The sequence below is a fragment of the Camelus ferus genome, chromosome 14 (genome assembly GCF_009834535.1).
Source record: "Camelus ferus isolate YT-003-E chromosome 14, BCGSAC_Cfer_1.0, whole genome shotgun sequence".
NCBI lineage: Eukaryota > Metazoa > Chordata > Mammalia > Artiodactyla > Camelidae > Camelus > Camelus ferus.
In genome coordinates this window covers 48,241,528-48,255,366 of record NC_045709.1, presented here as the reverse complement: position 1 = coordinate 48,255,366, position 13,839 = coordinate 48,241,528, and the positions used below count along the sequence as shown (strand labels likewise).

The 13,839-nt window shown below is 35.6% G+C and overlaps 1 protein-coding gene across 2 annotated transcripts in view; it reads left to right on the top strand.

Moving 5' to 3' along the window:
- Window positions 1–13,839, top strand: part of NDFIP2 (Nedd4 family interacting protein 2) — a 56,683-nt gene that overhangs the window by 20,786 nt on the left and 22,058 nt on the right. For both annotated transcript variants that reach the window (XM_014557141.2, XM_006182150.3), the window contains exons 2-3: window positions 9,665–9,830; window positions 13,577–13,710. In XM_014557141.2, the coding sequence (XP_014412627.1) occupies window positions 9,665–9,830; window positions 13,577–13,710 (300 nt within the window). The remainder of the gene's footprint in view (window positions 1–9,664; window positions 9,831–13,576; window positions 13,711–13,839) is intronic.

Sequence of the window (13,839 nt, the reverse complement as noted above, 5' to 3'; positions counted from 1 at the left end):
TAGGCTCATCCCATATTGGGTCTCGGTGAGGGTAGACATGGCAGAGGATATGGGAACTAGGAAATTGAGGGTGAATGTCAAGCAAGGTTTTCACTTTATAGTCCAGGCTATGTAGGATAGAAAGTAAAACCAGGTGGCAGCGAGTTTAGAGGGCACAAAGAATAGACTTAGTGGAAGTAACGGAGTGAGAAAGGTAGAGGCCAGGAGCCTGTGACCAGGAATTAAGATGCAGAAATCTAATATTTCCAAGCAGAAGCAGTTCCACATGACGATCAGGTCAGGGAAGCAGAGAACTGAGGTAGTTACTGGGCCACTCAACTTGGGATATCATTACTTCCTGTTGCATAGCTAAAGTGTTAAGCTGGTTTAGTTATCTTCTATTATGGTAAGAATTAAGGTAGAGGGATGCTATTGGAGTTAGCGGGCTGACTTGTAAGTCTTACTCACTGGGGAATGATTTGGACCCTTGTAAATATTTAGAACAGGATGAGAGAAAGTCTGGCAGGCTGTATAGACAGCATGAACTTCAAGAGAGGCTCTTGATTAGAACTGGCAATATCCAAGAACATTTCCCTTGTTTTCTTGTTGCCAGATAAAGGGGAGCAGTGCGAGGATTAACATTCTTATTTGAGAGGCTTTTGAGGGGTGTAGTGCCATCCAGCTAAAATAGGATTTTGATTAAATGTGGAGAAATAATTTTGTAAAATTGCCTGAAGGTAGAGATTTTTAATGATCATATGGGCTTTCTGGCGATAGAGTGGAAGTTGTAAGAAGCCAGAATTGTAGAGTTTTAAGTTAATCTGTTTATAGAATATATTTTTCTATTTTCTTGTCATATAGCATTTTGTTTTTCTTTATTTTGAAATAATTTTAGACTTATTGAAAAGTGTGGAAAAATAGTACAAAGAATTCCTGTATGCCATTTACTCAGCTTCCTCCAATATTGACATTTTATCACATATGCTTTGTGATAGTCCCTTTATCTATGTGTATATATACTCACATACACTCTTATTTTTTCTGAAGCATTTGAAAGTGAATGGCAGACATGTTACCCTTTACATGTAAATATTTCAGTGTATATTTTCTAAGAACAAAGCTATTCTCTTACAAACTACAGTGCAGTTATCAAAATCAATGACTTTAATGCAATACTCTAATCTATAAAGATACTAGTTTCCCTACTGTCTTTTATAGCGCAAGAAAATAAATGTATTTTTTAAGATCAGGATCTAGCCCGTGATTGGCTATAGTGCTTAGTTTTTGTGTCTTTTCATCTCCCTTAATCCAGAACAGTTCTTTAATCTTCTTTGTCATGGATCACATTGATGTTTTGGAAAGGTTCATATTGGTTATTTTATAGCATACTCCACACAGGTCCCTTAAAAAAATAAGTATGTTCACCCATTGGTTTTAGAGCTCACTTGTTATTATTGCCTGAAAGAGTTATAACGGTGGTGGTTGTCAAATGTGATTTCCTAATTCTGTCATTTCTTTGCTCCCTTAGCCTCCAGTTTATTTATTCACTTATATCAGTATGAATTCATGGATTTTTATTTTATTCTTTTGGTTATAATCTTAAACTATCATCATTTATTTTGAGGCTCAGATTGTCCCAGATTTGACCATCTGCTCCTTTGTCCTTGTGACACGTCCCTTTCGTTCTTGCACATTCCTACCCTATAGCATTGAGATGATGTGAAAGTATAGTGTCTGGAGTTTAGTTCGGATGGAGGAAGCTCTGTCTACACGTGTACACAGGACTGCAGTGGAGGAATAGTGACCAACACAGCAGTTACGTGAGCCGGCAGCTTACTGAGCTAAGCTGGGTGCTTAATGGGCGTTTTCTCACAGAGTTGTTTGTGGAGAGTTTGTAGAGTTTTTTGTTTTGTTTTGTTTTTTAATCAGACTGTAGAATAAAACAATTGGAACATTGGTGGTATGTTGCTCACAATGTTGGCGTGCCATTATCGTTGGAGTTCTAAGGAATAGATAGTATTACTGTGAAAACAGAATGCCTTTGTAGATTATGTACATGAATATAAAATGTGATTAACAACTAGGTAAGGCAAAAGGGCACCTTGAAGAAAACTCTTGTTATAGGTGGAAAAGAGACAAAGAAAAAGCCCTTATGAATCATTTTGACTTCTAAAATGGGTTTCATTAGAATGTCATCACACTCAAATGGATACATGCTGGTATTACTTTATGTATTGGTAATGTTAACGGGTTGATGGAAAATAACAAACATCGTCTATCATAACTAGGTCTATGTACCTGACTTTCTTTTCTTGTGAAGATGAGAAAGGTTATAAAAAGTTATTGAATGGATGGGTGTAAAGTCTGTGTGTGTGTGTGTGTGTGTGTGTGTGTGTGTGTGTGTTTAAGTATCACAGAGAAATTTTACAAATGTCAGTTTTCTAACTTGTAGAAACTTATTCCTTTAAGCATGGATGGAAATCTCTTTAACTTACTACATTCTGTCCTACATTAAGAACAAGAAAAGAACATTTCACACTGTCTTTCATCTCTGTTCCAGAGAACTTAGAAAAAATACAGAAAAGTTTTAAAAAACCAAAGAAAATACAAACAGCTCGCAAGCACCCATGCTACCCATTTTGTCTGTTAACAGTCATTTTGAAATTGTTAAGGTTTCATCTTATTTAAAATAAGATGAATAATATAGATCTACACTCAGTCTTGTTACTTATTTAACACTGTGTCATGAGCATTCCTGTGTCATTAAGTATCTTTTGGAAACACCATCTTAAATGGCTGTATAATGTTCTGTTATATTGATACAGTGTGTTTACTGTTTTGGATGAACAGATTGTTTCCAGTTTTCAATTATTGTAACACTATGATAAACAGCTTTAAAAAGACATCCTGTTTTAAGTTTCTGATTAGTTTCTTTGGGTTTAATCTTAAAATGAGAATTACTAGGCTAAAGTATGAGTGTTTTTGTAATAAAAGGTTTTGTAATCACCTTTTATTTTTATAGAAAGTGATATATACTTATTTTTTTAAAAATACAGACAGTATGAGTACAAAGAAAAAAGCAATCTAGGCACCCAAATCTTATCAACCAGAAATAACTTATATTGACATTTGGTGAGCATCATTGCGTTTGTGCTTATAGACAGGAGTAACATGATAAGAATGGAATAATGATATTCTATTTTAAAAATGAGAATATGAAATACAATTTTGTTTGAATTTAACAGCAAGGAAAAAATCCTTAAAGAACTGGTAAATTCTGGATAAAAGTTTCTTTACCATAGAGTTCTTAGGTTCTGTAGGATTTTACTAAAATTAAGAGTATAAAAACCAGTAAGAAACTAGAGTAATTTAAAAAACTGCACATTTTAATTTTAGATAATTAGAGATTAAGTCCCTGCTGTGAACGATGAGCTGAGTGGTACTTTTTTTCATCTCTTCTTTTCCCAGTTCCTGATTTTTATGTTGCTTATATTTTTACTTTTTCAGGTATATAATGTTTGCTGTTTCACAGCAGCTATTTATTTAGTAGTTTTGCACTATATTTAGCATTAGTGCTGTATTTGAAAGGACTCGGTGCTAATCACCACATCTTTTCTCATTGCTCTTTATTTACTTAACTTTCTGATTGATTTTTATCGTGGAGTAATTTTTCCCAAGGACTCTTGGGTGCTGTGTATACTTTGTATATGGAAGACAACTTGGTGGGCCAGCTTTTTGTTTTTCTTTTTTTAAGTAAATATTAAAACTATGAAACATTTTAAACATAAAGAAAAGTTTAGAAAATAATATAAAAGATAGTTCTATATCCACTGTGGAGATAATGAATGTTAGCATTTTTGCCATATTTATTTTTGGTCTTGAGCATTCCTCCCTTCCCTTCCCTGAGATAAACTTAAGCCTTTCGTTCCTTTCTCTACACTCTTGAAGTTGGTGTATATAATTCCTGTCAGTGTTTTTATTACATATATGTGTGTCTGTATACAACAGATATTTTAGTTTTAGAGTATGTAAAAGTATATTTGTTACAGCATTTTACCAGTTTATAGTTTTTCAGCTTGCTTTATTTACTTAGCACGTTTTAAAGATTTATCGATGATGATTCATATAGATTTAATTCATCAGTTTAAAATGAATTGTGTTATATAAATCGTGGAATAATAGTTATTCATTGCTTGCTGACCAGACCATTGTTTTCAGTGTCTCACTATTACAAATAGTACTGCCACAAGCATCCTTGTACATGGCTCCTTTTGTGCAAGTGTGAGAGTTTTCTAGTGTTGACATCTAGGAGTGGGGAATTACTGGGTCCTATACACCTACAGTCTTACTAGGAATTGCCAATTGCCCTTCAAGGTGGTTAATGAATTTATACCCTTACTGGCAGTAGTTCGACTTCTCCATCCTTTCTAACATACAGTTTTTGCTTCTTTAATTATTAGAAATATTTACTTTTAAAATTAATCATTCATTTTCCTACTGTGTACTTTGTTTCATTTCTTTTGTCTAATATAATCTGGTTTTCCCTAGAGTTTTCATTTTTATTAACTTGTATCAAAATACTACCCTTTTTGTGACCTGATTTTGTACCTATATTTTTTAATAGTACACTACTTTTGGTAAGTAAAAGTCCTGTGTATGAACACATTACAGTTCTGTGCTCTAAGTCATTGATGCGTCTTCTGTCAGTGTGTAAAGAACTTCGGGGTAGTTTGTCTCTATCCTTTGACCTAGCCTTGCTCACTCTGATTTTGTAGTGAGAGAGGATAGCTCCTTGTGATTTTTGTGGCTTTCCTTACTGTTGACTGTTCTATCAAGCGGTCATAAAAATGTCTCTAGAGTAGTTATTCTAAAGACTTGTGTGATGCAGTGTTGGAATTGATATTCTTGTTTAGGTTGTTATTAATTTACTTACCTATGGTTTTTGGGGAACACCATTAGTTTAATTTAGTAAGCTTTGGGGAACAAATACTTGCTTATTAAGTTATGATGATTGCCCACAAAAGTTGAATGATTTACTGTTTCAGGTTTCTACTATGTGTAATAACATCATGGAAATCATAGAAATATATATGGTGTGATTATTGATCTTGAGATGTTGAGTGCATCCATTATTGACCAAGCTCTCTTGCCTTTTGGTAAAAGAAAAACTCTGGGAGTCTTAGTGGACTGCTCATTTAATGTGAAGCTTACGCTGTGCCCTAAACTCTGCTACCTGTTTTAGGGGATACCAAGATGAATAAAGCATACTTCCTAAATTTCAGAAGCTCATAAGCTGACTGGGAGGTAATGACATTTACAGATCTAATTAAAGAGTCTCTAAGCTTCTAGGGCACAGCACAATCTTGCAAACTGGTAATTTCCTCGAAGGAAATGGTTGCAGTTAGGGTTTACTAGCTTTTGTTTTTCATACTTGTACCTAAATAGTTTTGCTTTTAAAAACCTCTTGAATGTTCAGATTTTGATTACTGAAAGGTGGCTTCTTTCAAGTCTGGTGTTGTCTTTTTTAAAAAATATTACTATACATTATTTTGGATCTCAATCATTTTATTGTGAAGCATACCTCTTAGCCAATTTTACTTTTTAAATTTTCCTAGTTACCACATTTGCTGACTTATTTTGGTGCATGCAAATAAGAAACTTTCTGGAGAATCTGTCAGAGTATTCTTATTTAATTTGATTAAGGAAACAGAAAGGAAAACCTTTTCATTACAAGTTGCCATTGTCATTATATTTATTATGACTTGTTTTGGATAGGATATGTTGACTGAAATAAAAATGTACAACATAAATATTGTCAGTTCAGTCTTATTCGGGGACCTTACTGAGGACTGTTGCTGGGAAGTGGCCTCTCAGCTCTGAGCAACTGCTCTAAAGAGGTAAGGGAGGAGCCAGGATAATATATGAACTTTATTTGCTGGGAAGTTAAGCATAGAAAGATTACTGCTAATCACAAAAAAACAGACATCTTAAGTTAATAATTTTAGTGCTTTTCTGTGTATGAGAAAATGCAAGAATCTGGGTCATTTGAAATGTTTCCTTAGATATGCATCTTAACTATCTAAGGGACAGTAGATCCAAAGCACAGAATGTTTCCTGTTTTTCTCCATCCCGAATTCCCCTCAGGGGGGGCACTGTCTCTGGGCCACTGCAGTAGCTAATGGCCTGATCCTTGTAGAACTGAAATGTTAGGCAGCACTTTTTTCTTCACAAACACCAGTGTGTTAGCTTGTAAAACCAGAGCATTGGACTATTTTGAAAACTCAGGATTTGAATAGTTTTATAATTCGAACATTATTTAAAATTTCTTCTGCTTTTAAAAAATGCATAGAGGGACCTTTTCCATTGGGGTTTCTAAATTATGGTCCCCAAGCCACTTAAGGAAATCAGACACTGGAATTGCTCTGGATCATCATTTCCACAGCAGTTTTGCATATCCTCTAACTGGACAGTCTTATTAGCTTATTTTTTTGCCCATCTTTGATTCAGGCATCTGCCCAGAAGGAGGTCCATGTTGTGTCAAAGGAGAGCATTTTCCTGACTGACAGAGATAGTCAAGGTCTAGTCTTAGAACAGGGTGGGTTCAATCCCACCCAAGTTACTGTGACTCTATGATGAAAGAGGGATGGGAGATTTTAGGGAGGCAGTCACATGTCTATCACAGATAACCTAACTGCTTAAGATCATAGTGTAGTCAATGATAAATACATCTCAAAAAGCTACTTGCATTGTTGAGACAAAAATCCAAGATAGTGTCCAGATCTGAAAAATGTAGTCTTTAAAAAGTAAACTTTAAATATGTTATATGTAACACATATTTTGGTATAAAACCACAGAACGTGAGGCTAAGGCTGAACACCTTCCTGTGATGAAACACACAGATATTTATGGCAGACATTGTGGTCTTTTCATGCTAAACTGATGTGAGCCAGATTGGGAGATTATGAGGTGCCCTTTGTGGAGCAGCATGAAATAATGATAGTCTCTCATACCAGCACGACTTTCACTAGCAAAAGTATGCCTGTATTACATTATGAAATACAAAACTACAACCAAACTACTACTTTCAAAAGAAGAAGCTGAAAAGTAGGCATGATTTGCCAACTTGCAGTTTTTCCATTCATATTCACTTGTTCTTCCTAATCATTTGTATAATTTCTTAATCATTGCTTTATCATAGGCTAGCTTCACTAGCAGAAAAGTATCCAGGGACAGCAAAAGTGTAGTGGAAAAAAACTGGGGGGAAGGGATTAAGCCTAAAATTAAGAAGATTCTGTTAATTTGCTTAATGGTATGGGCGTGCATGAGGAAGACAGCTGTAGTTCAGTTTTGGTAGAAAATCTGGTTTGCTAAGCAGCCATGTTTTGTGGGAACCTAGCTTCTGAGCTGTTGGTTTGGAACACTTGGGCTGTCGGAAGAAATTTCTTAGCACCAGCTGTATTACTTTATCCCTGGGAGCATAGATAAGGTAGCTCACGTTCTTCTTGGGTGACTGTAATGAGTAGCTTGACTCTCTGGATTGATTTTATTGCTGCCTTGTCTGTTTGCTTCTCTAAATCAGGTAGCTAAGGCAACACTGAATGATAGAGACTGCCAGAGGTTTTTTCCTAGATCATGTTATTTAGAGTTAGGGACCTTTGTCATCTACTAATTTCCAACAGAGGGCAAGAATCCTGTTGTTTGTAGGTTGACCATACAATTGTTTTGAGAGTGTAAGTGGCAGAGAAGATGCTCAGTTGAGTGGGGCCCTGGCATAACAAGCATACAGTGGGACTGTCCTGGGAGAAGCAGCTGTGTGGTCATCCTGGTCATGCAGCAGTCTTGCCAAGTAATTGTCCAAAATCTGCCTCAAAGGATTTGTTTCCTCGCAGAAAAGCTAGTGCTCTAATAATTTAAAAAATTCTAATTAAAAAAAATTAAAGTTCTTTTATTGAGCTAAAATTTATCTCCTTGCAACTACTAACGCTTCTCAGTTTTGCCCTCTGGTACTAAATATAGTCAGAATATGACAGTAAACAAAATGTATTAGCTCTTAAGAAACTTTTTAAAGTACAATTTTAGACATTTTTTCCCCAGAATCTTACAGTTCTCTCTTTATAATTCTGATCTGTGCCCAAATTGAAACAAAAGAAGAGAAAAGAAATGAGAAGAAAAAAAGGCCATACTGCTTGCTGGCTAACCCACCAGGCCCCGGTGCTGGGCACCACCCACTGAGCAATGCTTCATAGCACGTCCATATGTTCTCATCTTGATGTGTTTAGAAAACACACCAAGTGAGGTCTCTGGCTTCTCAAAAGCAATGCTTCCAGTTATTACATTAATATTTTATCACCTTACAGTAGAAAAAAGGGCTATTTTTAGGAGACACACCAATTAAAGTAAAAGAAACAGTAGTCTGTACACAGGAAGGCTAGACCTCCAGCTAGTTAATCATAATGCTTACAGTTTCTTATCATTAAAAATACTTATTATACATCTATAAAATCTAACTACAGACGTGTTTAACAAAGCCCTCTCGTCATCCTTTTATTTCTCAGACTGAAAAAGTTGTGGTTCATTGTGCAGCTTTTCATCACCCTGGTCACTAAAGACATATTTTAATTTTCATGTGCTATTGCCCACATTTTTTTTCAGGAGGCTCATAAATAGGACACATTGGGAAGGTAACTTTTGAGATGATGTTTGGATAGGACACAGAGCCTGATTCATTTTATTTTTATACACACACACACACACACACACACACACATCCCACCTCACTCTTCCCCCTGTTTTTTTTTTTTTTTTTTTGCTGTTCAGGTAATTGTTAAAGAATGAAAAATAGAACTATTTAACAACATGTTCAAGGAAAAAGTCCACAAATTGACGGCGTCTTATTTAATAAACCCGTAATTTAATTTGAACCCCTGTATGAATTTAGTTAAAAAGTAATCAAATGTTGATGAAAAATTAATCAGTAGTCACTTTAAGAAAAGTGGAAATTTTTGTTCGAGCCAGTCTGAAGATGGTAACCCAAGAGACAGTCTTTCAGAAGTTCTGAGGGCTGTTGTGTTAGAGGCCAAGGCACAGTTGTGTAAGGTTTTGAGACAAAGGGTTATACCTCAAAGTAACGTACTGAGAGTTTACTTAGTTAAATAAGGTGAGTCGTGGGTCATTGTGACTCCTTACAGGATTCAGAAAGAAACGTTATCTTCTACAGAGTTACCTTGCTGGCACCAGATGGAAATTGCTTTTTTTGGATGAGTAGGCATTCCTGTGTGTTCTAAGGGGACCTAGTTAATGTATAACACAGATGCCCAGTGAACACTAAACGGGAGGGGGTGGTGCCTCAAATGGCAGAGGACATTTTATGTTACATTTTTCTTGACTTGCCTTAAATACAATTTTGTCTCATCACAAAGTAGGACTGATTGAACTTGAATCTATTTGTAATCATGAATTTTTTTCTCTATCATTTCCTAACAATTTGAACTTCATCTTTATTGTAAAGAAACTATCAAAATTCTAAACTTAATAACTGATTGTCTCTTAAAAAGTTCATTCATCTTTTAAATGCTATTTTTACCTTGTTTTTAGCTGAAAAATGATTCTTTGCCTGAAATGATCTTTAAAAATTAAAAAAATATATATTTACATTAATATTTTCTTTTTCCCATTGTTCTCTTAGCTTCACAATGAAGAGGATAATTCAGACTCATCCGCTATAGAGCAGCCATCAACTTCCAACCCCACACCACCGACTGGGCAGCCTGCTCCCTCAGCATCGGGGCTTGAAACTGACTCTTCTCCTCCACCCTACAGTAGTATTACTGTGGAAGTACCTACGACTTCAGGTACTGTTGTTTCTAGTTTGAAGCAACTAGTAATGTATTTTAATAACTCAGTTTTTTGTTTTGTTTTGTTTTTACCAGTATGGTTTTGTGTAATTACCCAGTCTTATTAATAGGCTTCTTTGGTTTTATGGTTTTTAAAAAAGATTTTTTCCAAAGACACTTTATGAAATATTAACTTCATATATTACTTGTCTCATTGTTGTTTTAAAAATTAATTTAAAAGTGTAGCTGTTAAAACTTTCTTATGCTCACTAGACTCCATTCCCAGTGGACTAGCCATGTAACTTTTGTAAGAAATAAACAAACGTAGAGATACATATATATTCATACATGTATACACATATACACACATATGCATATATAAATACTCCCATATGTGTGTGTGTGTATATACTTACATAGTCATAAAACAAGGTGTTATTAGTGATGAATCTGAGTGGGAGTGTGGTATGTGTGAATGGAGGTGAAGGATGACACATAATGTTATCCTGTACACATGGTAATAGTTCTTGGATACAAGGCAGTGATTACTGCTTGCTAGTGTTCATCTCACCCTTTCAGGTCATTCTAAAGAACTGCCCTCATCTGTTTCTCTGGCCGCAGTTTGTGTTTCCCAGTAACACTACGTTAATCATTACATGATGGAAGATGCTAAGAGTGAAATTGCAGTCCCTTTGTTGTGGCTCCTATTGCTATTTCTGTGTAACAGATTACCTCACACCTAAAGGAGTAAAATAGTCATTTATATTGTTAATTCTTGTGGTTTAGGGGGTGAACGGGGCTCAGTTATGAAGTTCCCTCCCAGAGGCTTATGTGACTGTTGTCCGGTGGTGACTAGGACTGGAGGCATTTGCAGGCTTCCTTACTCACATGTTTGGTGTGGTGTTGCCAGGGCTTCGGCTCGGGCCTCTGCTGAGGCTGTTGGCCCAAACAGCTGTGTGTGACCTCTTGTCGGGGCCTAGGCTCCTCACTGAATGGAGGCTGGGTTCTAGGAACAGGCATTCCGTGAGAAAGCCAGATGGAGTCATTGTCACCTTTTAGGACATTGCTTCAAATTATGTCACATCTGCACATTTAGTTGGTTGGAAGTGAGTCATTTAATCTTTGTTCAAGACTGTTGAGGAATTAGTCTCCTCCTCTTCATGGGAAGAGTTTCAAAAAATAGACTCTGCTTTAAAACCGCCACAACCACGTGTTGCGTCTTCCTCCACCACCAGGCCTTCTCCTCTGACGGTCGTCCCCGTTTCAGTAAGTGGCTCCAGCAGGCCAGGAGCCTTGGAACCATCTTTTTGCTACCTTATCATAAAACTACATGGTTTTTCTTCAATTTTTGTCATAATAAAATGTTATGAACAGATTTCTTCTTTAAGCTAATCTATCCCTACATTCTTGGAATAAATGCTGTTTGTCATCACCGTCTCTCTTGGATTTAGATTTATTAATATTTTACTTAGAGGTTTTTTTTTTTAAGCTTTATCAATATGACCTGTGACTTAGGCACGGTCTTTCTGGTTTTGGTGTTAATATTATGGAGGCAGCATAAAATGAGTTGAGAAGCGTCTCATTTTTCTGTGGTCTGGAGCAGTTTTGGTCATGCAGCATGACACTTCTAAAGGTTAGGTACATTTCAGCTATAAGACAAGTGGGGCCTGGTACCTAGATGTTTAGTTTTTCTCATATTCTCCTCTGTGATTCCTGGTCTTTAATTTTTTTGCTTTCCTAAGTATAATTGAGCACAAGAACTGAGTAATTCTGGAATTTTGTTTCTCTGTTTAATGTAAACTATTGATACTATTTTTCTTCAGCTTCTTAGTCTTGTTATGTTTTAGGCATGGACAGTGCTGGTTTTCTGTGGTGATTATATTCTTCAGTTGGTCACTTTATGGCTGATTTTATAGATCTGAGCAACATCAGTTGACATTGGTATAATGCCTCAGTTTACAGAGTCCCCTTGAATACTCTTCCATTTTACCTCATAACAGCAAGTTAAAGCCTTGCTGGGTCAGCAGTGTGGATGAGAAAGTGGAACTTCATAGTGCTTCAGTGATTTGCTTGAGGTCACACAACACCTAAGAAGAGGAGCTGGGATTGGAGTGCCCCAGACTTTAAATCTGTGGTGAGAACCAACCACTGCCTTAAAGGGAAGAAAAATAAGTAAAATTAACAAGTGAAAATTAAAGGTGTTCATTTCCAACTTTCACCTGTTCCTGGTGGGGAAACTTTTTCTATCTTGGATGTTAACACTTTTCAAAAACTTACATATCTGTAATGTTTACATTAATGTTTTTAATGTAAAGGATCTCAACTCCTTGAATACTGTATGTGATTGTTCCCATTTTTAAAATTTATCATTTTAATGTTACTGCCTTAAAATTCATACTCATTGTTTTTCCTAAAATTTTGCTTCTGCTCTAGTCTTCAGAACTAGAAATCTATTTACTTAACTGTGTACGGTGTTCTTACATCCTAATAGTAAGTCTTTTCTAAGAATTTATGACTCTTGTGCCTTTTGGTGGAGAACATTCAGTCTTACACTGCCACTACCACTGCCTGTCATTAGAGTAAAAGTTGCCTAACTTCAGATCATTAGCACTTATTGGTAGCATTAAAAAAAAAAAACTTAATAAAAAAAGCTCACCTATATACATTAAAACACAATTAAAAAAGTATAGCTAGAGCGCAGTGTACTTTCATGTTGAAAGTGCAAGAAATTCTGATAAAGATAGATAAAATTATAAACCAATGTAGAAAATGTAAAAATACTATAGTTATAATAGAGGAAATCACAGAAGTGATGTCAAACATTGTGGTGTGGACTACTTTTAGAATCTATCTGTTTTTTATGTTAGTGATTCTAGCGTAAGTCTAGGCAGTTGATTGACCTGTATGTATTATTTTACTTATACCAAAGTTGGCAGTGATGTAGTTTTTTTTTTTAAATAAGCAGTCTGTACTTAATATTGTAATATGTTTCTGGAGATCATATTTCAAAAATAGCTTAAAAATTGGGGAGGAAGAAACTCTTCATAAAAAGAAAATTTAAAGAACTAGGTAGATGTAGGAAAAATGGGAGGAGAAAAGACAAAAATGAAAAAAAGTTAAAAATCATCAAATCTTTTAGTGAAGAGAAATAGTGAGTTTGCCTAGGAGTTGCTAAAACTGACGGTAAGAAAAATTAACCTCTTATATATTATTAGAACCAAGTGTTTGGAGTCAGGAAATTCATGGGTTCTGCCACTTACTGGCCACGTGATACTGGGCGAATCACTTCGCTTTTCTGAACCTCAGAGTTGCTGAGTTTAATGTACAGAGAAGTGGTGTAGTAAATGGCTAGTACTATATCCGTGTTTGTCACAATTATCCTGATATTTTAACTTTTTTGGCTGTGAAATTATGGGCAAATAAATTATCTGAGCATAGAAATAGGCACGTGGAGGATGCTTGTCTGTGGTGTTTCTTACCTCCTTTGTCTTACACAGATTTTCAGAATCTCATTCTTGATGTTCCTGTTTTGTAGATCAGCCTTTAGATGATATTTATCAGTTTTTTCTCTTGATAATGTGTTTAGAACTAAAATAATATATACAGGGCAGTAGTAATTTATATGTTGCACAGCTTATAACAGGAGGCTGCAAATGGCAGTAATGGTCCTTTGTGGCGTTTTATAAATTATTAAATTCTATTTTGGCTATAGAAATTATATTAGTTTCTTTTAATGGTTATCTTTTTCAAATCTTTTTCTTCAGATACGGAAGTTTACAGTGAATTTTATCCTGTGCCACCTCCTTACAGTGTTGCTACCTCGCTTCCTACATATGATGAAGCGGAGAAAGCCAAAGCTGCTGCAATGGCCGCCGCGGCCGCAGAAGCATCTCAAAGAGTAAGACACTGCCATGGTTTCCGTGAGAACAGCACTGTGTTAATTGATATGAACATTTAGTAATATCGAAAGTAGTCCTCTGTGCTTTTTTTTTTTTTTTTTTTTTTTTTGGTATTTTCTCTACTACTA